Genomic DNA, 24,524 nt, shown 5'->3' on the forward strand with positions numbered 1-24,524 from the left:
CAAATCAAATATGGAATTCATTATCAGACTGCGTTTAGGTTTATTTCATTCACTGATTCAGCCAAAATTCAACGCACTTTCGGCGTTAATAATACAAAGCTCATAGCCTATTTTTATCGTCTTTGTCGATCACAGATGTCCGTTTCTAACAGGTTCATTGATTAGGAAAAGAAACACTCGTAGACACGAAAATTTTCCGAGAAAAAAATAATCAATCAATAACTGTGAACGCTTAAATCGAAATAATTCTAAATCAACTCTTCGATGATATCGCAACTATGGCAAAAGAGCAATAAAATTTTCTTATTTATTTATCTAAGATCGACCATTTTAGGCGTATATCAAGTCCCAATTTGTTTTGCAGCTAAACGTCATTACATACATTCGTAATTTATCGAATGGTCAATTGAAGAAAATTTTCGGTAATTATTATTTTTGTCGAATTATTTGCGAATTTTTCGGTGTTCACAGTAATTTTCCATTGCGGATAAATCGGAATTGTAAGTGAAGCGTATTAATGTACACACACTCACAAGTTCAGAGTGCATAAATTAACCAATTTTCTTTATTTTCCCAAAGTGTTAATTGACTGTGTATATATTTAAATGTAGGTAATAACTTCTTAATATTTCCGATTTAGTTGATTATTTATTTACTCAAACGGATTTTACACCAACTGAAAAGCCTATGGTCGATCGATATATGTGGAGGAAAATGTTTCGTTGATTCGTAAGCTGAATTTATTTATTGATTTTAAATTGCAGTTATTTTTATAAAATTTAATAATTTCATTGGAAAAATATTTCCAACTTCAAAGTGTGTACCTGCTGGTAAATTAATTTGTTTTTTCGGCTTATCTGGCTTCATCATTATTACGGATTGTCAGCACTTCTGCAATTTGTGTAAATAAATGTTTGTGCGAAAAAAAAACTCATCAAATTTATCAGGAAGTCAATTTTTGTATTTACAAAATTATTCATTACGCTGAACTGGTGTCGATTGTTCATCGAATATGGTCATTCGATTGTTAGACATCTCATTTTCAATTACGGACCGTAACGATTACTGCTATCGACATTGACGACAAAAATAAACGTTTAAGTTGCTTCATGTAGCGAAATGAATTCTAAAATTAATGAAGTAAAAGATTTTGGATCAATCTGTTTGCAATTTTTAGAGAGCATAAATTAACAGACTCGATAATTCTATTGATTAAAACGATTTTCGAGAAATATTGCCGGGAGAACGTTAAAATTTTCGAACAATTCCGATAAATGGAAGCGAATGTCTTGATCAAAAATATAAAACGATTTCTTCACTCATTTTAATAATTTGTGGCGACGCCAGTTTAAGAACGAAACAAAAGAACGTTTCGCTTTATAGAAGACTTTGAACCGATATACTTGTTGTACGATTTATTCTCCATATTCCGTATTCCGTGCAAGAATTTATTCTTAGAAACTTCTGCAAAAATTAATATGATTTTGTTTTGCGTGGGGGATATTGACATGACATGAAGGGTTTTCGACTGAACATCCAGTCGTTCGTTGTTCGACTGAATTTCCATCAATGAAAATAGAGAAAATTAATTTCAATTTTTCAATCAAGTCAATTCGGCAGTTTTTTTTTCTGGCCAAACAATTTAATTAATTTATTTTCCCGTTTCCATATCCATTCAATTTTGTGTAAATGTCGTGAACATATTTAAATATATTTTTCGTATGCTACAGCAAATTTCGAATGAATAATCGAAACGGAACGATATAAAATATAGATGACAATGAATGTTATTCGTAGACTCATCAATACGAATTTTTATTGTTGTAATGGAAGAAAAGAAAAACGTTTTTTTTTTCCTCAAATCATATCCTTAGGTAACGTTCTATCTAATTTTCCTACACCCATTCCATCCCGTATCAGCTTTCATCAGTGTTTAATATTATTTTCTTTTCTATTCTTTCGCTTTTCTCTTTTTTTGTTGTTATATCTTTCGACCTAGGATATTGCGTGATAAATCAAGTTAATCGATTCAATGTCAATGAATTTAGACAAATAGATTTTTTTTCTGTCGTTGTTTTGCTCGGTTTGTTGTGGAAATGTTTTTGTTGCGACATTTATAGTCGAATCACAGATTGTTTTCCAAAAGTTGTTTTACTTGGAAATGAATTTTCGGATGATTTGTTATTCGAAGTTGGTCGTTCATTTTCACAGCAATAGCTTTCGCTTCAGTTAGTTTATCGAGGCTCACTATATGTGGCTGACACTTTGGTATAGTAAAGTAACTTTTCCTTTATGGCTTTTTATAGCTTCGGACATTTGTTTATATTGGTCGGACAAGTACGCAAAACCCCTAAAAAATCTCGTAAATGTCCAACCTTCAGATTAAAATTCTAAGCGTGAAAGTCTGATATTTGTTAATTAATAAGCTCGCCGCCGATTTCCATTTCCTTACCAAAATCATCTCTTTGATCTTCTAGTAAAACTGAAAGCAGCCATTGCATGAGACCACATTTTCTTGTCGTAAAAGTACACTCAATTTTTAATCATAACGTAATAATTCCAATAAATTTCTTGATGGTATCAGATTCGAGAAATAACAACAACAACGTAACGTTATGCTCCGTTTTCTTCCGTTTAAGATCAAATACATTATAATATTGAATTTGATATAGCAATAAGTCTTTATACGCAAATAAAAACAATGGACAGCCACAGAAAGTATTAAAAAAAGAAAAACAAAAATTTTATACGCCATTCTATTAAATGCTTTCCGTTTTTCGTTATTAATATATGAATGTGTAATAAACTTGACACCATACCACAAATTCCATTAAATCTATGAGCGGAGAAAAGTGAAAATTTTTTTATTGCTCGCCAATTAATATAGATATGGCTTGGCGACAATTTTATGTACGATTTTTTTTGCTTCTTTTTTTTTCTTCATTTTTATTTATCTAAAGAATTTTCATTTTCATTTACAACATGGTTTTAATTTACACCACTATCCTGTTCTGTTTTGTATTAAGTAAATTGTTTTCGTTGGAAATGAAAACATGCTTGTCAATTCGTTAATAAGAAATTTTTCATTTTATTAATTCATTCATTGTTTTGTTACTCGGAGAAATGTTAAAATGTTTACATTATGTACGGATGTGGAAGAGAATAAACTGGCAAATCATCGTCGCTTTTGTCGTTTTCGAGTTGGACAATGGTAGATTGTAAATCCATTTTAACACTCGTATATGTCCTACAACTGATAAGTAGAATTTTTGTGGCAGGGATGTAACATTTGAACCAATTCACTTGAAAATTCCCCGAATAATGAAATTTTACAAATTTTGATCAGCTCCATTTATGGTCTCAAATCTTTCATTTAACGTGCAAGGTATCAATTTTCACAAAAGTCCATCAATGCCATACTTTCAATTTTTCTCAACCCTAACAATGAAACGAATGCATTGTCTAGAATTTACTAGTAAATGTTGGTTATGTTAATGAGTTGTAACATTCATGTCAATTAAATAAAAATCTGTTACTTCCCTTCGTTAAAGTATTTTCAAATGTTTGACCTTGTACTTCACTATACTTAGCATACATTTTGTTATAAAAGAAAGCACTGAGCAGAGATGCTTTATTAAGTTTGCCTTCATTCTCGATAACAGATGACAAGACTATAAGGCAACGGTTAGTTTCGGAAGGGCCGTTGAAATCCCTAAAATGATCCATGAGACTTTATATAAAAACAGAAAATCCAGTCAAAGGCCATTCAATATTCTGATAAAAATCTTGCTAGTCAAAAGCAAAGTTTCTAAATTTTTCAGCTAATTTTCATAACAATGTTTTACCTACTACGGCAATAAAGAAGAAAACTAAACAAAAATCCGCACTATTATGTTGTACAGCCGAACAATTTCTCTTTTCGACGAGCAAAGAAACTAAAAGACATAAAAAATACTTATCGCCTGTTTTATACTCTTCCAAAAACGTATGACCAAATCTCATTTATGTATGCTCCACACGCAGACATAATATCGCACATACTACACACGTACATTATATTAAAGTACATCCGCATTTATGCTGTTTGCATTACAGCCACCCGAGAGACATTCTAAATAGCCACCACCGAAAAAAAAAGATGGTATGTTCAGCGTACGTTCTTTCTTCACCATAGTTATGTTGCTGTTTGTATATATAAGTGGAACGGTGCAGCACGAGCTCCTTTTCGCCGATTCACCGGAAGAGAGTGTTCTATTGAATTTTTGTTGCAGATGCAGATGCACCAACACTTGCCGTATAGTTCATGCCCACGAACACATAATTCAAAACAAAAAAAATGATTTTTCAAAATCACTGAAACCCTGTTGTTCCTTTTTCGTTGTATGTATGATGGTTGTTCAAATCAACGGTACAACTCATTTTCAATGGGATACGAAAGAAAAAGAAGAAATCCAATATACCAAAAATAATATCTTCATTCACCTTTTCGGTGGGTATACTGCACGCATATACATACAATCATCATATGGGCTTTTTTTACATCTACGTGTATAATATACATACACATATCGGTGTGCTGAATATAACTCGTAAACATTATGGTGTTCAGAGAGAAGCCAGACAGCTAAAATTTGCTCAGAACACCATTTTATCAGCCTGAAAGTCAGTCACTCATAAGCAGTCGGAGTATGTACAACCCGTGTCTGTAGTAGACGTTTCGATATAATAAATTTTTGTTCAAAATAAATAAATTCGCAGTTTTTTCGGTGACAAAAAACGAGATATAAATTTAATTTATTTTTAATTATACGAGGCGGAACGGTTGGTGTCGATTTTCTTTTTCAAAACATTTAATTTCGAATTATGTTTGTGTTTCAAATATTCAAATAATAATTAAAGGACATTCATGTGTAAACACAATGGGAAATATCTCAGTGAATACTGATGTGTCCTTTCTGTGAAGGAATTGCCATTCGAAAAATTTATTCTAAATTATACCGAATTGACTGGTTCGATTTTTCAGTTATAACAATTGAAAAATATAATTTTTCTTTTACCTTGTGCATGATTGGAACGATATGGTTTTTATGTGGAAAATCTGGTAGTAAAAATAAATTTTCAAACATGAGAAATGATTTTTTCATGTGCTACTAGAATGAGCTCAGCATATAGTAAAGGTGTTGTATGTAATGAACTCACAAAATTTGAAGAGTTCTCGCTAATGTTTTTTTTTGTGATTGAAACATTTTGGAATTTGTTTTCATTCTCGTCTGGTGTTTTATTCCGAAGCACCAGTAATGTTCTACAAAACACTCCATATCGGTTATTTTTCAAGGATACCACTAATAACAAATATCAAATAAATTGCAAGTGACTTCTCAAAGACTGAATTCTATAAAAATGCTAAATAGCAAAATGTTTTCATTTTGTTCTGGCATTCCTCTCGACAAGATTGTATTCACATATTTGTTTATCCCCTCTAAATAGGCAGGTGTTTTTTTCATTATATATCGTAACTATAAAACATCATAAAGTGTTCAGAGAAACAAACAGAAAAGATTAATTAATTATTTTTTCTTTAAACAAAAGTGTAACACGTAACCTGTGCTTTGAAATTCACACCACATTCGCTGTGTTACAGACCAAAAAGTTGAATATTTGGATGTTTAGAAGAAGATGTTTTTTGTTATTGTTGTTATGTTACTTACCAAGCGTTCAGACTCGTTTACGTTTATTTTTTAGTTCTAACCGAAACACTGATTAAATGCCAAATGCTAAACTTACACTTCCTGGCTCAAAATATATCGAATAAATGTCTAAATCTGCAATCATTTCTCTTTATAGTATAAATATAGCACGTAATTTGTAAAGTTTGTGCGAATAAATAATGCCCGTATTTTTAATGAGACTAATTGCCAACACGAAACCGTTTTCGAGACTAGTGTTAATTGGAAATTTTTCATGATTTCGAATTGGACTTTTCAATGTCGAATCATTTTGCATTCGCACAAAAAGCAAAGAAAAAAAAATTCTGCGTTTCAGAACGATGTTCTATGCCTGTCTGGTTAGTTAGAACATCACAAAAATTAAGAAAAATTTGTCTTCAGATTTTCATCTGCAAGCAATTACAGCCACAATTATATGACTTCCTGTGCTCCAAGTTTCAAGGAAAGTTTTTTTTTAATTTTGGAACATAAACTTTATGGTAATTTAATGGACAATTTTCGTAGCTGTCGGTTATTAAGTTTCGAATGACTGGAAAATCAGTAAGATCATAAAATCTCATCAATCTTTTGATTCGCACTCAATAATTTACATTAATTCGATAAATGTCCCTCCAAAGTATCCTTTAACGGAACATTTCGGATAATTAACGACGAAATTTGCAAAACTTTGACTCAAAATACGTTAGCCAACACCTCCTCTCAGTATCAGCGAAAAAAGTAATTACAAATTTTCATACTCAATTTATGTATGAGTAGCTAGCTTATCTTATGCATAACATACCGCATGCAATTTCCATTAAACTTGTTAGCATTTCAAAGTTTTCCTAAAAATATGGAAAATATTAAGTCCAATCGATATAATACTCCAATGGACTGAGCTTATGTACGTACAGGGAAATTGGAAATGTACATCGAAGACGAAAAGAATAATATTCCATGAATATCAATTCAACAGCAGACCATAACTCGAACGACTTAATTTTTCTATTTCATTTAACTGTTTGCTATTGAATAGAATAAAAATTGGTTTTCATCGTCGGACGTGTTGTGAATAATAAAATTGGTGCTGACTACTGATTCTTCCAGTTCTCAAGACAATCATTGTTCTATGTTCGACGTTATTATTGCTCCGGTATTTACATTCTTTTAGCATAAAAATGCAATGGGTTACTTTCTTTGTCGATCCCGACTAACTAAACTGGTTCTCTGTTTATATTAAAAATGACGTAAAACTGTAATACGAGCTATTATGTTGCTGTTGTTAATTAGCAGCGTCCGTGCCGCCAATTTTACGAATGGCGACGCGAAAAATTAACTGATCTCCATTAAAAATGTTTAAAAATAATAAAATAACATTTTATGAATTACAACACACCAGAGCCAGCCATAATGCAGCCAATATTTATTATTATTTTCAATGGTGCATTTGTATAAAAACTCGCAAAATTCTCTACATTGAGCTCAAATAAATGTCATCGCAATATTTATTTAACATTGTTCGCGGATTGTCATTTTCAATTTAGATGCAAATGTTAATACACAGTCCGATCCGCGGCCCACAATATTGACGTTAAGTCAAAGTCATTTTTCATTCAAAAAATTTAAAAAAAATATGTGGAAAAGAAAACATTTCCTAAAAACGCGACGCTCACCAATAAAAAAGACATTTTTAAATGTCATTGGGCTTATGCGTTCTAATAATGTGATGCGCATCGTTTTCCCATTTCTTTCCATTTGCTAAATCTGAACTATTCCCTTCACGTAATTAGTATCTCTATACCTACAACTTTCAGTTAACAAACATCACCAGTGTTGTGACTAGACTAGATGCATTGGGAAATGATGAAGAACAGACCGTAAGAAAAATTGAAGAAATTATTTTCGTTTGTAACATGTGTGCGTGCGAGAGATACATACAGTAGATTAATGTTGATGAATGAATTGAATACGAAATCTGGTAATGAAAAAAAATCTGAGGGATAGCCCAGTCAAGATATACATTCGCTGAGCGAGCACACAAACTCGATTATTATTTTTTATGTAATTTTTCCACTAAGCTAATATTGAACAAAAAAAAATTGCGATAGCTGCAGTAAAATTTCAATTTCGTGAAACTCGGTATAATACTTACGTAACATGACATAAATGTATCGATTTCCAAGTATTATTAAGCACCATACAAATATTGAATTTGTAAAATTTAATCAATGAAAACTTAAGCTTCTTCCTTCATTGAAATAGGTATTGAGGGTATTGAAATATTCACAAGCAAGCGAAGTGAAATTGAGTTGTTTGAACAATAGGACAAACGGAAAATGGATAAACATCGTTAGATTTTGTGTGAAATACGCGAAAATATTTTAAACAAGAGGACAAATAAAGTTATTATGCCTGGATAGGCTCGTCGTTTTAGAGGCTGAAAAATATGAGTTGAGATACTGAGTCTGGTAGAAAATTCATTTAACTCTTTCTCTTTGAACCGTTGAAATGTCCAAAGGTTAAAAGGAATATCGCTCGGGTCTATAATTTAAACCAATTTAGATCAAGCTATGAGTCTGTTCAAAATGGAGCTGTCCGCCAGAAAGGTCATGAGTCACGAATCAATTATTGAAATTCTAGCCATGTAAATCATTTCGGAGAACAATCGACCGAGACCGAACCAATGAAGGACAGCTGGTAATAATTAATTTACAGTTGCCATATTTCAATTTGAAAATTCTATAAATATTTTCTGTGAATTTCTGTTATTGTTCAATCAATTACAATTCCGCTTTTTTTTCTTCGTTTTTTTATTTCTTCTCTCCATTTTATTTAGCGATTATCATAAATCCCATATGTGTCAATCATCACACAATTTGGTAAAGATGAAAAAAAAAATCCCGTATTCATGAGACGTTAATTCTATTTATTTTTATTAATAAAGTGTGATCTTCATATAATCGTAAACTGTAAATTCTAACAGCGAATTAAATGATTCGATTCTTTATCACATTGCTAAAACGCTAATCATAAAATTAAAATGATTTCAGTGATAAATTACACATGCGAAAAACGAAAACAAAAAAATCACCCACCACTTACTCCTTCGAAAACGTTTTGCTTGTATTTTTAAGGAATGATCTGGTCTGCTTCACTTACGATTCTTTTTTAAACACAGAACCCGTTCACGCAGAGATCTCTCCAATTTAGACTATGAGCTAAACGAAAAATGATGACCTCAAAGCTTCGTAAAAAGTGACTCAATCGTTTATTTCTTGTCGATTCAATAAATCGATATCAATGCAAATATTAAAAAAAAAAATACGTTCTTATCAGTTGCAAACGCCTTTCTATTCCATATAGTACTTCCCGTGATTAGTTTATGATTGATGTATAGTGTACACAATACGTGCAGGCATAAAATATAGTTATTTGATTTTCCGCCGTCAAATTTTTGTTTGTTATACGATTTGTATAATGAATTATATCATTTTGGCAGTTTTTATGAACAATTAAACACATTTCCAAGCGCAAACAGTGGATGACCGTAAAAACATTTTTCAATTTCAAAGTCACGATTGGTGATCGAGAATTTAAAGAAAAAAAATTCGGAAAAATTACAAATCTTGAAATTAATTGGAGCGTTGCAAATGTACATCGCATGTGAATCATATTTGCTTCAAGTCGGTTTACACACGCAGATCAGTTTATTAAAGGTGGACCATAATTTGTTTTATTTTTTTTCGTGTGTGGCCATGTGTGGGATAATTGTAACGTATTTTCCGATGTAAGGATATTAACCGGAAAATTGAATGAGTAGAAAATTCTTTGATAAAAATATTTACAAGAGAAAAATATAACAGAAATACCGACCGCATAATTATAAATAAAATTTTAAAATTTAAACAAAACAAAAAAAAACTGATCATATGGAAAAGTACGTGTGCTTGATTTGTTGATATTAGAACGTAATTTTTCGTTATAGTAAAATGACTCAATTTCTTTATTTATTTTTTTCAAATATCTAAAAATATACTCGCACAACATGCCATATATCGACTTAATGAAGTTGTTAATTCTGTGTTAATCATTCGACAGAAATTACTTTCCGTAAAAGATTTTTTTTTAGAGAACTGTGCTTGATAGAGCGTAAGATAATCAAAGAATTTTCCGTCAAATTTGATTATAAGCTTGACAAATAAAAATCGAGGCTTCTCAAGACAATGTTCTTCGTCATTTTTCATTCATTCCTAGTGAATTTTTCCGAGGGGAAAACAACTAAACAAAACAGTGTCTCACACATCTCCAGTCTGTATATACAGAGTCTTCAGGTGTCTTCACTAACTTGCGTCGTCATTTCTCCAGTCGCGACATACACCCGAACATACGCATCAACATTGAATTAGGGTATTTTTGCCAGTGTATCCATTGACGCTTTCATAGGAGTAGACGGACTAAAATAGAAACAAAAGGGCGATGTATTACCAGCTATCTTCAAGTCAAATTGCCAATAGCCCTGTAATTTACACTTGTTTAACTCCAACCACTATTTCGTCCATCTACTTGGCAGACGATTTTTTCTATACCAAAGATTTGATCGAACTTACTGTCTATTTTATACTCTTTTGATAACTGTACTTCCTATTTGATCAAATGGTGGAACTATGTACCTTCAATTAGATAGACTGGAAATAACGCCTGTCAATAAAGTCGTTTCCCCTCAGTTTCTTTTAACGCTGCGCATACATGCAGTAACAAATTTAACGAATTAATTTTCCAAGTAATTATTCTAGAATTTTTAATAAGTTTAAATGGAATATCTTTGCGATTGTAAATGGAATATGATCGTTAGATCGTTTACGTTTGCACTGCACAAGCGTATACACAATCATTATTAATTAACTGAACGAAACTTCAGAGATGTGTATACCTTTCTTATGGTCTATTAAAACTTATTTTCGGTTCTAATACAAAAATAAACAAGGTTAGCACTAGTGTAAATATTGTTCGCAGAAAAATTACGATTTAATTACTTGTTCAAATCAAGAGTCAAGGGGTCAGTTCCGTAGTAAAAAAGCAACTAATCAAATTTTAGCGAACTGCATAATTTTGTGATGAAACAATTACTAGGAATCAAAGTCTAATCGAAATGAAAACAGAGAAATTTTCACAACAAAATAGATTTAAAGCAAAATTTGCTGCAAACTTTAATTGATGGATTTCGTTTCAAGTTTCTCGATGCCTTGAATTCTCCGATAGTTTATTTACCGTGCAATTTTAGTAAAATGCCATTAAATCATCCAATTCTTTTTTTTTTCATTTGGAGTTTTTATTCAGATTCAATATGATGTTGGTGTAGTATGAATTAATCTGGTACCAAATGAATGTGCCTGCACGATATCATTTTTTCTGCTTGAATCCGATGGCAATTTTTGTTTTGTTTTGTTTAAATAACTTTTGTAGCAGTAAAGGAATGTGGACCGTAACATTTGTAAATGTGAAATGTAATTAAAGTTCTTACATTTTACCTTGCGTAATAAACAAATTATATTTTTATGTAATGAAATTAGCGAAAATTGGCTTTGTGCAGAGAGACTTGAAACTTGAAATACTCCGAAAAAAAATCATGAAAAAAAAAAACGGAAAGTACTTAGTGTATGAATGTAAGAGTTTTTACTACACATGAAAGTACAGCATTTTTCCGTCCGTTCGTTATTAACATACCAAATAAACTTGAGAATGAAAAGAAAAAAATTATCAAGGTCTGTATACCAAACGAAATCACGTAAAATCTAAAACTTTGAAAAATGTTTGATTTCTTTTTGTAGCTAAAGAAAAATAAGCTTTTCTGTCACCGCTGGTAGTGTGGTGTTATTATTTCAAGTGTTATTTACCTGCAATTTTTAATTAACCTTACGTTTCGCGGAAGCGAAAAATGGCTTTAAATTCGTTAAACACATTTTTTTGTACTCCATAGAAAAGTAAACAGTAGATTGAGTAGTAAAAATTAAAATAAAAAACGGTCTGGGTCTGGATTCATCGGCGAACATTAATTGTTTGTTTATGATGGATGGTATCTTCATGATTCTGGAAAGATTTTTTTTTTCTCAAATCGAGTTTTTAATGGTCCGTGACTGAATTATTTTGAAACGGACTTTATTTGCCTGTTGGTTTTTTGTGAGAGGGTCTCGCTGAGCTATTTTCCACAAAAATGTTTTACTCTTCGTAGGTTTGTTGAAGGTCAGAATGTTTCACTTTTGCCAAAGTTATTAATTGCATGGATCCAAATTTAACTTTTACATTAGTCGGGCTACTGACAAGTCAATTTATTACTAAAGTTGCGTCGTCCTTTGCACACTACATATTGTTCAAACACAAACTAATTTGATTTTTATTACCAACTAATGATGAATTAGTGTCCTTCCCTTGCTACATAAAAATAAAAACAAATAAAACGGAACTGGTTTCAGTCATTTAAGATGACTTGTTTTCTAAACGCAAAATGTAAAATAATAAATAAATTGAACGTGTGAAGAGCAAACAGTTAATAATAAAAACAAGAGAATTAAAAAAGAACAGTTTGTGTACTTAACGTGAAACAAAGACATCAAAGTTAAACCAAACATTGAAATAAATCGTACAGCAGCGGTATGAATTTATTAACTCCAGATGATGTTTTGCATTCTGGTGTTCGACGCAAAAGTTTATGCAATGGTGCAATTATGGCTGTTACAAACGGCACCATGCCGAAGAAAAAGGATCGTGGTCGACGGGGTAGTCTGAGTGAACCGCCATGTCGTCGGGCTTCACTGGTTCAGAGGTATAAAGTCTATATAATGTGCCACATAGTCATCACAATATGCGTTCTTTTGTCTGCGAAATAAATTTAAAATTGAAACGCCATTTAACCATACGCGCAAATAATATCTTGGCTCTCAGCAAAACGTTATTTGTGAAAATTCAGTTGGAATTTCAACCTGAACCAACAATTCAAATTAATAAGAAAAAAATAATTCAAATATCAAAAGATGCTTTGCCATATCAATAACAACTTTAACTTGTAGTAATGATAGAATTTGGCACTGAGCGAAATATGTTTTATGTTTGTTAATTTTTTGTATTTATTTCTTCAACAAATGAAAAGTTATTTTGGGTATAACAACGATATATTCGATTGAGAATATTTCCTGTACATTTTGACGACACTTTTGTTTGGGTTTCTGCGTAAACAATTATTTGATTGGTTAATGGTCCCTCGTTCGATGTACTTTAGTCAAATTTTATTCATTAAAAACAATTTTATTTAGCAGACAACCGTCTCAATATTTCAATTCGTTTCTTTTTCTTGCTAATTTACAGATGGTTCAAACACATTTCCGACGCAGCCGAAGCATACAAATCCAGAACTAAAGGAAATCATGACATCAGCGAAGATCCGATACCCGCAACACTATCCAATTCTCCGACCAAAGAATCATTGGAAGGAACACCGGAGAAAGAATTGTCACCTGCGATCACACACAATGATCCATCCAATGTATCCAATATCGAAAGTCAAAAGAACATATCCAATGATGCCAACGAACAGAATAACAATTCGGACGTCAAGGACGTCAACGACGAGAAACAAATCGGTCGCGACACAGTGGAAGACGACGAGGAAGAGGTGAAAGTAAGACATAGAAAATACTCGTCAGGAACACGAATTCTGACTCAGCAACAGTCTTTGATTGATCCGAGTGAAGTGCAAATCAGTGTTAGCCCGGTGTTGACAGCTGAGCCCGTTTTAACGCCACAAGGTGAGTTAATGATTAGTTTGTTTGTCATGTGATCGTTATGATTGAAACGAATCCCTTCAAAATAGAACAATTACGACGTCTCGACGAGACAATTCGATTCAAATTGGCCGAAAAACAAAAAGTCATATGTGATATGTATAGAGTACCAAATGAGCATTTCTCTGAAATTGCTGATATTGCAGGTCAACCTGAAGCTCCCAAGGTAAGTTTGCTAGCTTGTCAGGGTTGCTTGTCCCGTATTTCATTAAATTTTACGACCTTTATTGTGTAGGAACCTTCCGACATTGTGTTGGCTGCATTTGCACAAGTGCAATCCCTCACCGAAACCCTAAACGATCACATGAAGGTGTCTTGTCGTCAAGAACTCTTAGCCATCTCAAAACGAGTCTGCGACGACTGTCATACTAGCGGTGTACATCAAACACGACATAGTCATAAAAATTCCTTAGTTCAAGTTCAAGTGGCAACAAAAGCAACCACAACGACGACACCCGTCGAAACCCCACAAGCTCCAACATTACCAGCAAATGCTCGTAACGGTGCGGCTGCCATTGAGCGCATGGACCCACTACAGGATGATGACGGATATTGTGAAATTGATGAATTACGTTTGCCAACAACCATAAACAATGTGCCACAAATAACACAATCTACCGCCAACACAACAACACCTGAACTGAAAAGACAGAGCACAATCAGTGCAGACAGCATTCCCGAAGAAACCGAACACGAAATCAATGCTGAATTGTTAGCATCGTCTGTGTTGTGTGATAGCGAATTGGGCGACGTAACCGAGGTGAACGATACATATGATGGCACCGAGTGTGATGAACATGCTCTCGATACGATGGGTGATATACGAATGCAATTGCTAAATTCTTGCATGGAATCGATAAGTGGCGGTAATCAAATGAATCCAGTTAATTCCTTAGCTCCGGCTGTGCCATGTCATTTATTGACACAATTTGTTGCAACGCTGAACTCACAATTGTCGCTGTTATTGGTGAGTATTTCGATTGAGATTAGTTCAGTGTGCTGAATTTTCGGAGAAAATTAATCGGAATTTTGTGTTTCCGTTGCTTTTCTTATAGCCAAAATTAAACGAACGTGACATTGAACGAGAGAAATTAAGAAAGGAAAACCAGCATTTACGTGAACTTTTGAATTCAATGCACGAACGTGAGCGAGTTTCAAGCGAAAGGGTAAGATTTTTCTTTTGTTTTCTTTTATGTCTTTATCTCTTGATCAATTGTTTATTGGAGTAATCGAAGTTCATTTAATGTCAATGACCTTTTGTGTTATAATCTCGTACAGCGTAGACGGAATACAGATTAGATTGTTGAGAGCGGAGGTTTTCCTATTCTACGCTTGCAATGTTCGATAAATTGCCGTCAACATAAATATCTCTTCCATCAAGCACTGAATTACGTTTTCCGTGTTGAACATCCAAACGAACAGCGTATAATGTGAAGAAGTGGGAAAAAATCGATTTAAATTGCTCCCTTGTGGCCATAACGAGAACATTTCGGTTGAAAGTTTTTCTCGGTGAATTCTAACGCATTTCTTTTCTTCGTTTTTTCTTTTTTGTTGCTATTCCGTTGCTCGTATGCAAAGGGAAAATGTGTAGCATCTTACGGAAAGAACAGGCATGATGTGGTAAATGTTAATATTGTCGGCTGGTGTTTATACATCACCGTAATAAATGTTTTATGCTGAAACTGTTGGTTTTTACAACAAGACCAATAATTTGTTCCGATTTTATGGGGTCTTTTAAAGTACGCGATTCGAGAATATTCATGAGTTTTTGTGGTGCTCTCAAATGATTCATGTTTGGATAACAAACTTCGTCCAGTAAATATTAAAGAGCATGTTAGCATATGAAATGGAATTTGGCTCTGATTTTGCTATTTTGGAGAATTTTTAGACCTGTAGAAAGGCCAACGTTTGATAACATTTCCACAGAATTAATGGGACAATATATTCCACATATTTATGCGTACGTAGCAGAGTGAACCAAAATGTACCAAATTCAATTCTGACACAGCCATTTTATACGCATAAAGTTTAGTTTGGAAAAGCAAATATTTCACCTCGTCTACTCGCAAGATTACTAGACCATAACTCTGCCGAAGTAGAATTCTACCCAACATTTAGCTTTGTAGAGTGAACATTGAGTCGTAGCCTGTTTCCCAATGTCGTCAATCACTTAATCAGGTTAATCAATAAATCTTTTACTTCTTTGGTTAAGGTCGAATGTCACCTAATATCTGATGCAAAATCTATTACTTCATTGGTTTTACTATACGTTTTCCTATATAAAACGACACAATCCAGTGCCATTGTTTATTGTTGTCATCGTCGTTAACAGATGACAAGCTTTTTTTAAACGGTTCTCTTGCGATAGTCTATTTAGTTTTTATAGTCCACCCCTAACTGCTGTTATTCGTTGGATTTCTTTAATTTGCCTTTTTCCTATTTACCTTTTTCCACATCAAATTTTAAAATCAATTACAGGCGGGGAAGATAAGAAGTAACAATTACAATCCAATGATCCTTATTTAATCTCCACATGCTTTACCAATGGTACGACGGATGTGTTGTAACGTCTAACGTGTATATCGCATATGGATTGAATAACATCAATTGGACTTGTTTAATTTCTCGCACTGTAGACTTCGCTATTCAATTATTTTTTGTTGAAAATACTGTTTTCAGCACACACACACACAAAAAACAGTCAGAGGCAGTGAAATCTCAGCATGAATTTGATGTTTTTCAGCTGATCCACACATCCAATCAAAACTGTTTATACGGTTTATACGGAAGCTGCTATATTCACGCGCGTGCTAGTGAAAAACCGTGGCGGATATAATAAGTTTTGATTTTTTATGTGGATCAGCTGGAAAACATCTGAAGCAAGTTCATGCTGAAATTTCACTACCTCTGACTGTATGAAGATTCGATCACGAAAAGACTTCTTTCTGCAAGTCCAGTGCGTCTTCTAAGAACTGTATAAATTGGCCCTTTTCTGACCCTCTCCTGACTACGATATTAAATCAACATAAGTCCATCTGAACAATTTTTAGCCCCGTACGAAGTACAAAGGGGCTTATAGGATTACGATGCCGTGTGTAATTGATGGAATTCGAAGCAGACGGTAAGGGCAAAGTGTTTGCCTATGTTCATAGATGACGAATCTGCAATAAAAATTTTGTCTGTCCGTCTGTCCGTCTGTCCGTCTGTCACGTCGATATCTTGAGTAAATCAAATCCGATTTCAAAAATTTCCCTGAAAGATAGTCGAAATAGTGAGACAAAGTTCGAAGATGGGCGTATTCGGGTCGGCCCTTCGTGAGTTAGGGCCACCTAAGTGATTTAAGGTCTTTTGGTGATATTTATGGCAAAATAAACGATGGAAATGTAAATGACACGGCAAATGATAGGTATTGTCAATACCAATCCAGAACAAAAAAGTTTTTTAAAATCGGGTGACTGAACCGTGAGTTAGGGCCTTAGAAGTGAAATGCTACTAGGGCCCTATGCGTATTTTACATAGAACTCGAGCAAATTTCATCCGTTTTTCGTAATTTTTGTTTCATTTGGAAGGTAATCAAAGGCCGAATAGAATGTAGTTGAAAAAAAATTAAATTTGGGTCCTTGGACTAAGGCCACTACTAGGGCCCTTCAAAAAAATAAAATTTTAGGGCGATTTGAAATTTTTGTTTCATTTGAAAGGAACGTCGTACGGGGCTTCGTAATTGCGCTATGCGCAATTTGTAAGATGTACACATTCCATAATAATTTTACTTTAACTACATTAACCGGCGCAATAGGCTTACGGTCAAAGTAGGGTGACAGACGCACTAGGGTCACGTACGCAATAGATATACGGGTTTGTACGGGGCTCAGTCGCAGCAAACGCTCCGACTGTTCTGATGGCTCGTTTGTTCTAGATCTAATTTTGAACCTTTTAAAAATAACTTTGCTCCAAAATGTCGAACAAATTTTTACAAATGATTTACATTTTTCTAGGAAACTCCCGAACGTGCATCTGATATTAGAAAATCATCCAGTCAAGAAAGTACCAATTAAAAATGAATAGAGAAAAAAAATACCGATAAACCCCATATTATACACAGAAATCGAGACCAACACAATTCATCAACTAAATTGTTCCCATGCGGTGTGAGAGATGAAAATAGTGATTGAAAGTAGAGCCGAAAAAAAAGTAAGGAAAGAAATTATAAAAAATTTATTAACTTAAAACATTGATGATGATTAGGTCTCTTTCCGAAAAATAAAAGTTATAAAAAAAGAACAGAAAAAAAACAACAGAAAACTAATAACACTGTGTCACCACTACATTTTAGTCTATATATTTATGCATATTATTATTATTATGTTTAATTATACAATTTCATAATTTATAGGATTAAGCAAAATTCGAAAACAGAAAATAATAAAAAGAAAAATCAAATTGTTGAAAAATGTTCAATTGTTGTCGACAGTATGATGATGATGATTGCATTAGACTAAAATAATAATCAGAGAAAAAACAAATCGAGGAAAACAAAAAGAAAAAGAAAAAAAATGATCGGATGTTTGTTTTTATATATAAAATTAACTTAGCCTAATATCGCTTTCCTCTCATGGTAAGAACAAGTTAAATTCTTCAGTATGAATGCATGTGCAAGATATGAACGTAAACACTTTTTTTTATAAAAAAAATAAATTTAAAAAAATTTACAAAAAAAATCGCAATTAAAAGTGGGGTTTCTTAAGAAATAAGATTATGGCAAAAAAATAAGAAAACATTTTTAAAATTAAATTTAAAAAGAAAATAAAAATCCAATCGGAATGCTAAACCTAAACTACTACTTCTACTATGATATACATTACTAATGAACATGCACAAAAAAAAAACCAATGTTTAAATAAGAAAGAAGCCTTATATTATATGATGATTATGTACGTGTTTACCAGTATACAACAAAAATTAAATTATAAACAAATTTTACACAAAGAAAAAAAAATGAATAAAACCAATTTCGTAGGATCAATAAATAAATAGAATCGTTTTCCAAGAGTATAGGCACCGCATCGTATGCAATATTTCTATTATATCTAGAGAGCAGAGAAAAAGGGAGAAAGAGAGAAAAATAGAAATAAGAAAAGCAAAACAAAGCGAATATGTTTAGCATTTTTGATGTATTGGAATATCATATCACGAAAATCTTCTCGTCCCCATATTTTCGTTTATTGTCATGTCATTTTGTCGTTAATTTGATTTTACGTCATAAACCAATCGCATACTGAAAATATTGTACAAAGGTTTCTTGTAGGTGATTCAGTTCCGGAATTAGTGAAACTTTTGGAAGGTCAAGGTTCCACAGGTGACAGGTATAGCCGATATCATACCATTTAAAAGAAGGTCTTCCCCTCATCTGGGCCTCGCCCAAGCTGAGTATATTTCGAATGTTTTTTTTTCTTTACTTGTGGTTCAATTCACGAAGTCAGGATCTCAGCTAATTTTGTCGTATTCATTTCAATGTAAGTGAAAGTGTTATTGTCAAGGTCACTTCACCTCTATTCCGATGGTACATTATAATCTCTGTACTCAACTAACAAATGAATTAATTTTTCGATCGATTTTCGATTCGAATTATCATTCTCAATTTGTGAACATCTTTGAAGTTGATAGCGGCTAGGTTTTTGAAATCGAATATATCAAATAGTAAACAGCTGAATCCCTTGTTAAATCCAATAACAAACAGCTGAATCCCTTGTTATTGTGCATCGTTGATGTATACATGATGGAGAGCTTTCCGTCTAACAATTGTTTTTCTTAAATTAAAAATTCTTTTAAGTTTTATGTTTTCATAAGTTTAGTTTTTAACACGCACGTTAAATTTAGTGGATGATATATGTCGGTGGTTTCATCGACGTTTCATCCTTTTATTTAATTGTTTTGAAAAATAAGGAAACAAAAAACTGAGAATTTTTAGAGCGTAGAAATCATTGGCTTTTTTTAACGAGCTAGGAATTTAAATTTTATTTCTTTTAATTGTCATAAATCGTATTATGTCCGACCCGTATCACTTTTATTTCTATCAGACAGTTTACGTGAATCTAATAATTATTAATGTTCTTGCTTGAATCGTTCATGGTCCATTCTGAGTACTCGAATAGTATGTTCCGTTCATTTTTTTTAAAAGATTAATTTCCAATTTAATTTCCTCAGACAACTTTTTTTCATCATCATTTGTGTTGATTTAGAGAAGGTTTTTCTTTTTGAATTATTTAAAGTCATTCAAACGATTGAAATCATCAAAACAAACAAAAAAAAAACTTAAATTTGTAAATATTTTTTTTTAAATTAATTTTAAATTTAAGTAAAATATATAATCCATGGGATGAAAGTAAATTGATTGATTAAATAAATGTATTACAATTACAATTTTTGGTTTTCTCTATTTTCCTAACAAGACTGGCTCAAATGTCCAACGAAAATAGTCTTTTACATTATTGCTGGTCGAAATTCGTTCTTTTTATCGAATTTCATGAGCTTTCGACATCCACATCATGTAAAATCCATTACAAAACTCCTGATAAAAGTTGAAAAGTCTGGTTTTCGTGTGCTTATTAACTTCGGCTTCGCCTCGGATCAACCAAATTTATACGAAACGTTTACTTTTCAACTTTTTATCACTTGTCATGTACATAACTAGTGCTTTGTTGGGAAAATTTGATCGGCGTGCGCATTATCGAGAACCTACACATTAGGGGAACTCCTTCAACTTTTTTATACTCGATATACGCTCGTATATCCATCGAGTATATCAACGCACTCCAATACCAGGCAAAATAACAGAATTTAAATTTAAAAGGCCTCCACGACGCAGTATCAATATTTTCAATCATGGTAGGTAGATACAAATTCATACAAATTCATGGTGTGCGAGACTCACCTCTTAAGTGGTAAATCTCGCATAATCATGATTTTTCGTTACATGTCGTCAAAGGGTGCATACTATGATTCGCGTGTGCGAGACTCCCCGACACTTGGTAGATTAATCTCCCTAGAAAATGACGTCGTTTTTCGTACAAAAGTGACGTAATTTTCCAGGGAGATTCATCTCCCATAATTCAAATTAGGGACCCAGTAACTTCCCTTGTAAATTCAGTTTTATGTCACTGTGTTACAAACGTTCCATATAAAAGAAGAATCCAAATGACAGTTAGGAAAATCTGTTCTTTTGCCTGTTAATGGAGTTCCTTGAGTGTATTCGAATACATTGCGTATAAATCGCATAAACTCGTCAGACTTTGGTCAATAGTTTCCCAATCGCACCAATATCTTCCGAACGATAACACTTTGGAAAAAGTTTTTTAAACGCAATATGTATATTCAATTATACTCGATTTGCTGGATGTACGAGCGTATATCGAGTACAAAAAGAAAATTAAAGGAATTCCCCGTTTGATAACAACGCAACGAGAAACATGTTATTTGCTTTTAATTTTTTATTACAGAGTGCAGAGTCGTCGACTGGTATTTTGGTTGTTGGGTGCTAGCCGTTCATTGTTCCCGTTAATATTTCTGTTTATTTTTGGACGACCACCCTCGCTTATCTCACATGATACACACCTCTTATACCTTGTCAAGACCTAATCGAATTCTTGAAATAATTCCAGCTCTCAGAAAAAAAAAGAATTTGTCAGAATTGGTGTAGTTCGTCAGATACTACACTGTGTCCTTTGGTTCTAAATCAGTTTGTTAACAAATTAAATGAACCGGAAATGAGCCGGAAATGAACCGGCTTCCTAAGCATCTAGAAGTCGGCGCCCCAGGTAAATTACACGAAGTGGAAATATTGATGTTACACGCAAAGCAATAAAAATATGACGAAGTTTGTAAATATTATTTTAAATTGGTAATTGGTTTATGCACAAACACAGTGCATTTGTAAATGACTAATGGGGAACGGGTCTTATAATAAATTGGACATTATTTAACAATATTCGTACTTCGATCCATGCTGAAGGTAATGCAAATCCAGAAAGGGCGAAAACACAAGAACAATTTTGTGTTAATGGGATCGAAAATTATGCTGTGTTTTTCCTTGTCATCCTATAGTCACCACAAACTAGGGAAGAGGGAGCATAAATTTCGATTCCGTCAACCCTCTTCTGTGCATGCAAAAATGGTACTTGCGGAGAATATATCGAAAGCACATAGGGCGGGCGGTCGTTCGTACACATCCCTCAAAAGAGAGTCCGTAATTTGTGATTGGTCTCTTTTACTGCAGTTGACCTATTATGTATAATTTATTCAAATTTAATTATAATAAAGGAAAATATTAGTCTGTTGCATGAAAGAAAATGATGGGGCGTTTTCAATATTCCATCAACCGTTTTCCCTAGTCAAACAAGCGCTCCTGCCTGGGTTACTTTTACTCTGCCGTGGGAAAAATTCATCAAATTCGTGATTGTGTTTGCGTGTGCTGCTGTCGTTGGTTCGTTGGGATGTTCAGTTTTCCCTTTCGTTGGAAATAAGAGATCAATTTTTGTGGATATTGTGTTCCCATTAGATTATACAAATAGTGAAATTGGTTTTTGGTTGGCATATCTTTACTTCACTACCGAAAATGTTGTAACATTTCTAGCGTTAACGTTTTCCGTTATAATTTGGTATTTGTTGTTGCATTGCTCTTTAAGATATAAAATTCTAGGAATGGAATTAAGGAAAATGGGACGACTCACAGAGGTGTCGATTAAAGTTCACCTTCATCTAAAGAGGTATGTCAAATACTTTTTGCCGCGCCAGATTTTTAAATTTTTGTTTATTAAAGATTGATTGACGAGGTGGAATCATTTTTATCGAAACTATTTCTCTTGCAATTCGCCACCAGTGGCCTCTGTATTTGCTGTTCAATTTATTGCTTGGCATTTGTATCATCGCAACAGCAATCCGCACAGCCTTGAAATCATTAAAACTTTCGATTAATTTGCAGGACGTTAGTGACAACCTTGTGGAACGTTTCATTTATGTCTACATATTTTTCTTCAACACTGCTGAGTTGTTTATGATAACGTATTTCGGTAATGAGATTATGTTGTCAAGTAGTCGGCTTACATACAGTTTGTTTGAATCGGAATGGATCAGACAGCCACATTCGACGCAGAAATGCATCATCATTTTTGGTGAATATTTGAAGCGGTCGCATGAGATGCTAATCGGCAAATTGTATCCGTTGACTTTGGAAACATTTACTAGGGTATTACTTCGTTGGTCTGTCGGTTAAGTCAATTTATCATTTTTATTGCAGATTTTGAATTCGTCTTACAGGATGTTCAACATTCTACAAAATTTCAAACAATAGAAATGTTGACACAAAACAGCTCAAGATTTGCAGCTAACACTAATTCGTAGAGGATAGTCAAATAATAGTGAATAAATTCACGCCGTAAGTGTACCTAAAATTTGAATTTCAAGTGAACGATTCGATGAAAAAGTGAACCGAAAAGTAAGTTTCAACGCTTTCTTGTATGAAAATGACGCTGCGTTAGAAAGTATTACGCACTTTCCATTTTGAATTTCGACCACACTTACGGCGTGAATTCACGCAATTATTCACCGCAGATTCTGTTAACGTGTTTAACATGCTTCAGTCGTGACCTTCTTCTGTAAGAAATTATTACAGAACAAGATAATAGGAACGGTAATGTGAAACCTTTCATGTGGTGGTATTGATTCCACTCTAGTTCAGCGGCAGTAAAAATTTGACAAACTCTATGTTTAATGTATGTGCACAAAAAGGCTCCAGGACGCAACCAATAAAAAAATGATCTTTTCAAAAACAAATATTTACAATAAATAAAAATCATCAGCTCTACTACTCCGTTACTCTAGAGTTTCTCCGTTGAATTGCAATAGAAACCTTTCGTAATTCACGCCGTAAGTGCGCCTAAAATTTAAATTTTAAGTAAACGATTCTATGAAAAAGTGAACCGAAAAATACATTTCAACGCATCATTGTATGAAAATGACGCCACGTTAGAAAAACCTCCGCACTTTCCATTTTGAATTTCGACCGCACTTACGGCGTGAATAGGATAGGCAATGAAAGTCTAGAACAGGTATGGTCGATCGGCGAATTCGTCTTAAACGCACTCACATTTTATGTCAAAATAATATGAAAATGAGTGCGTTTAAGTACGAAAATCAAATTTTTATGTCCTCCGGGCGGACAATAGACCATACCTGTTTTACACTTTCATTGGTAATAGGCTCTGAGAATTAGAGATATATTTAACAATATACGTACTTCGATCCATGCTCCGCTGAAGGGAGTGCAAATCCACAAAAGGCAAAAACACTTATGCTGAAAACAAACGAGACATTGAAAACGTGTTTTGGTCCTAGTTTTCATTGAAGGATGCAGCAATCACAATTTTCGATAGAGAAATTTCTAACTTTATTTGACAGTTGCGACAATTTCGTCATGAAAACAAGGACCAAAACACGTTTTGAATGCCTCGTTTGTTTTCAGCATTAAGCAATTCACGCCGTCAGTCGGCTCAATATTTGAAATTTTGCAACGGATCGGGGCGATCGGGGGCGATTTAACGTTCAGGAAAATTTCATGACTGCCAATGTAAAAAAAATAAATTCCAAATTCTTTTGTTGCCGTGATCCATTGTTTACATTCAATTTCATTCAATTTGGAATGTATTGATCAAATGACATTGGGAATAAAGGACTCATTAATGTCCCTTTCATCGATAATATTGTATTTTAACAATAATCACAATCTTTTTAAGAGATCTTTGGGAAGGTTTTTTTATTTCTGCGTTTATATGATTATGTTTGAATATAAGGCGCACTTACGGCTTGAATTTTACGTTGATAACAGTCTTTTTGTATATTTTTATGACACGAAACTTACTGCAAGGAATTTCTAAGTACAAAAATCCAAGGAATTAAACGTTTTTTGTCAAAAGACGAAACCCAGGTGTAT

The 24,524-nt window shown here is 33.3% G+C and overlaps 1 protein-coding gene across 3 annotated transcripts in view; it reads left to right on the plus strand.

Annotated features, from left to right (window-relative positions):
* The window catches only part of LOC119066881 (rho guanine nucleotide exchange factor 11), a 95,397-nt gene extending 77,166 nt beyond the window's left edge, over positions 1–18,231 (plus strand). For all 3 annotated transcript variants that reach the window (XM_037169565.1, XM_037169566.1, XM_037169567.1), the window contains 5 exons: positions 13,065–13,504; positions 13,570–13,706; positions 13,776–14,507; positions 14,596–14,706; positions 17,536–18,231. In XM_037169565.1, coding sequence (XP_037025460.1) covers positions 13,065–13,504; positions 13,570–13,706; positions 13,776–14,507; positions 14,596–14,706; positions 17,536–17,595 — 1,480 coding nt within the window. In that variant the 3' untranslated portion in view covers positions 17,596–18,231. The remainder of the gene's footprint in view (positions 1–13,064; positions 13,505–13,569; positions 13,707–13,775; positions 14,508–14,595; positions 14,707–17,535) is intronic.
* The last annotated feature ends 6,293 nt before the right edge of the window (positions 18,232–24,524 follow it).

This window comes from Bradysia coprophila, chromosome IV (genome assembly GCF_014529535.1).
Source record: "Bradysia coprophila strain Holo2 chromosome IV, BU_Bcop_v1, whole genome shotgun sequence".
NCBI lineage: Eukaryota > Metazoa > Arthropoda > Insecta > Diptera > Sciaridae > Bradysia > Bradysia coprophila.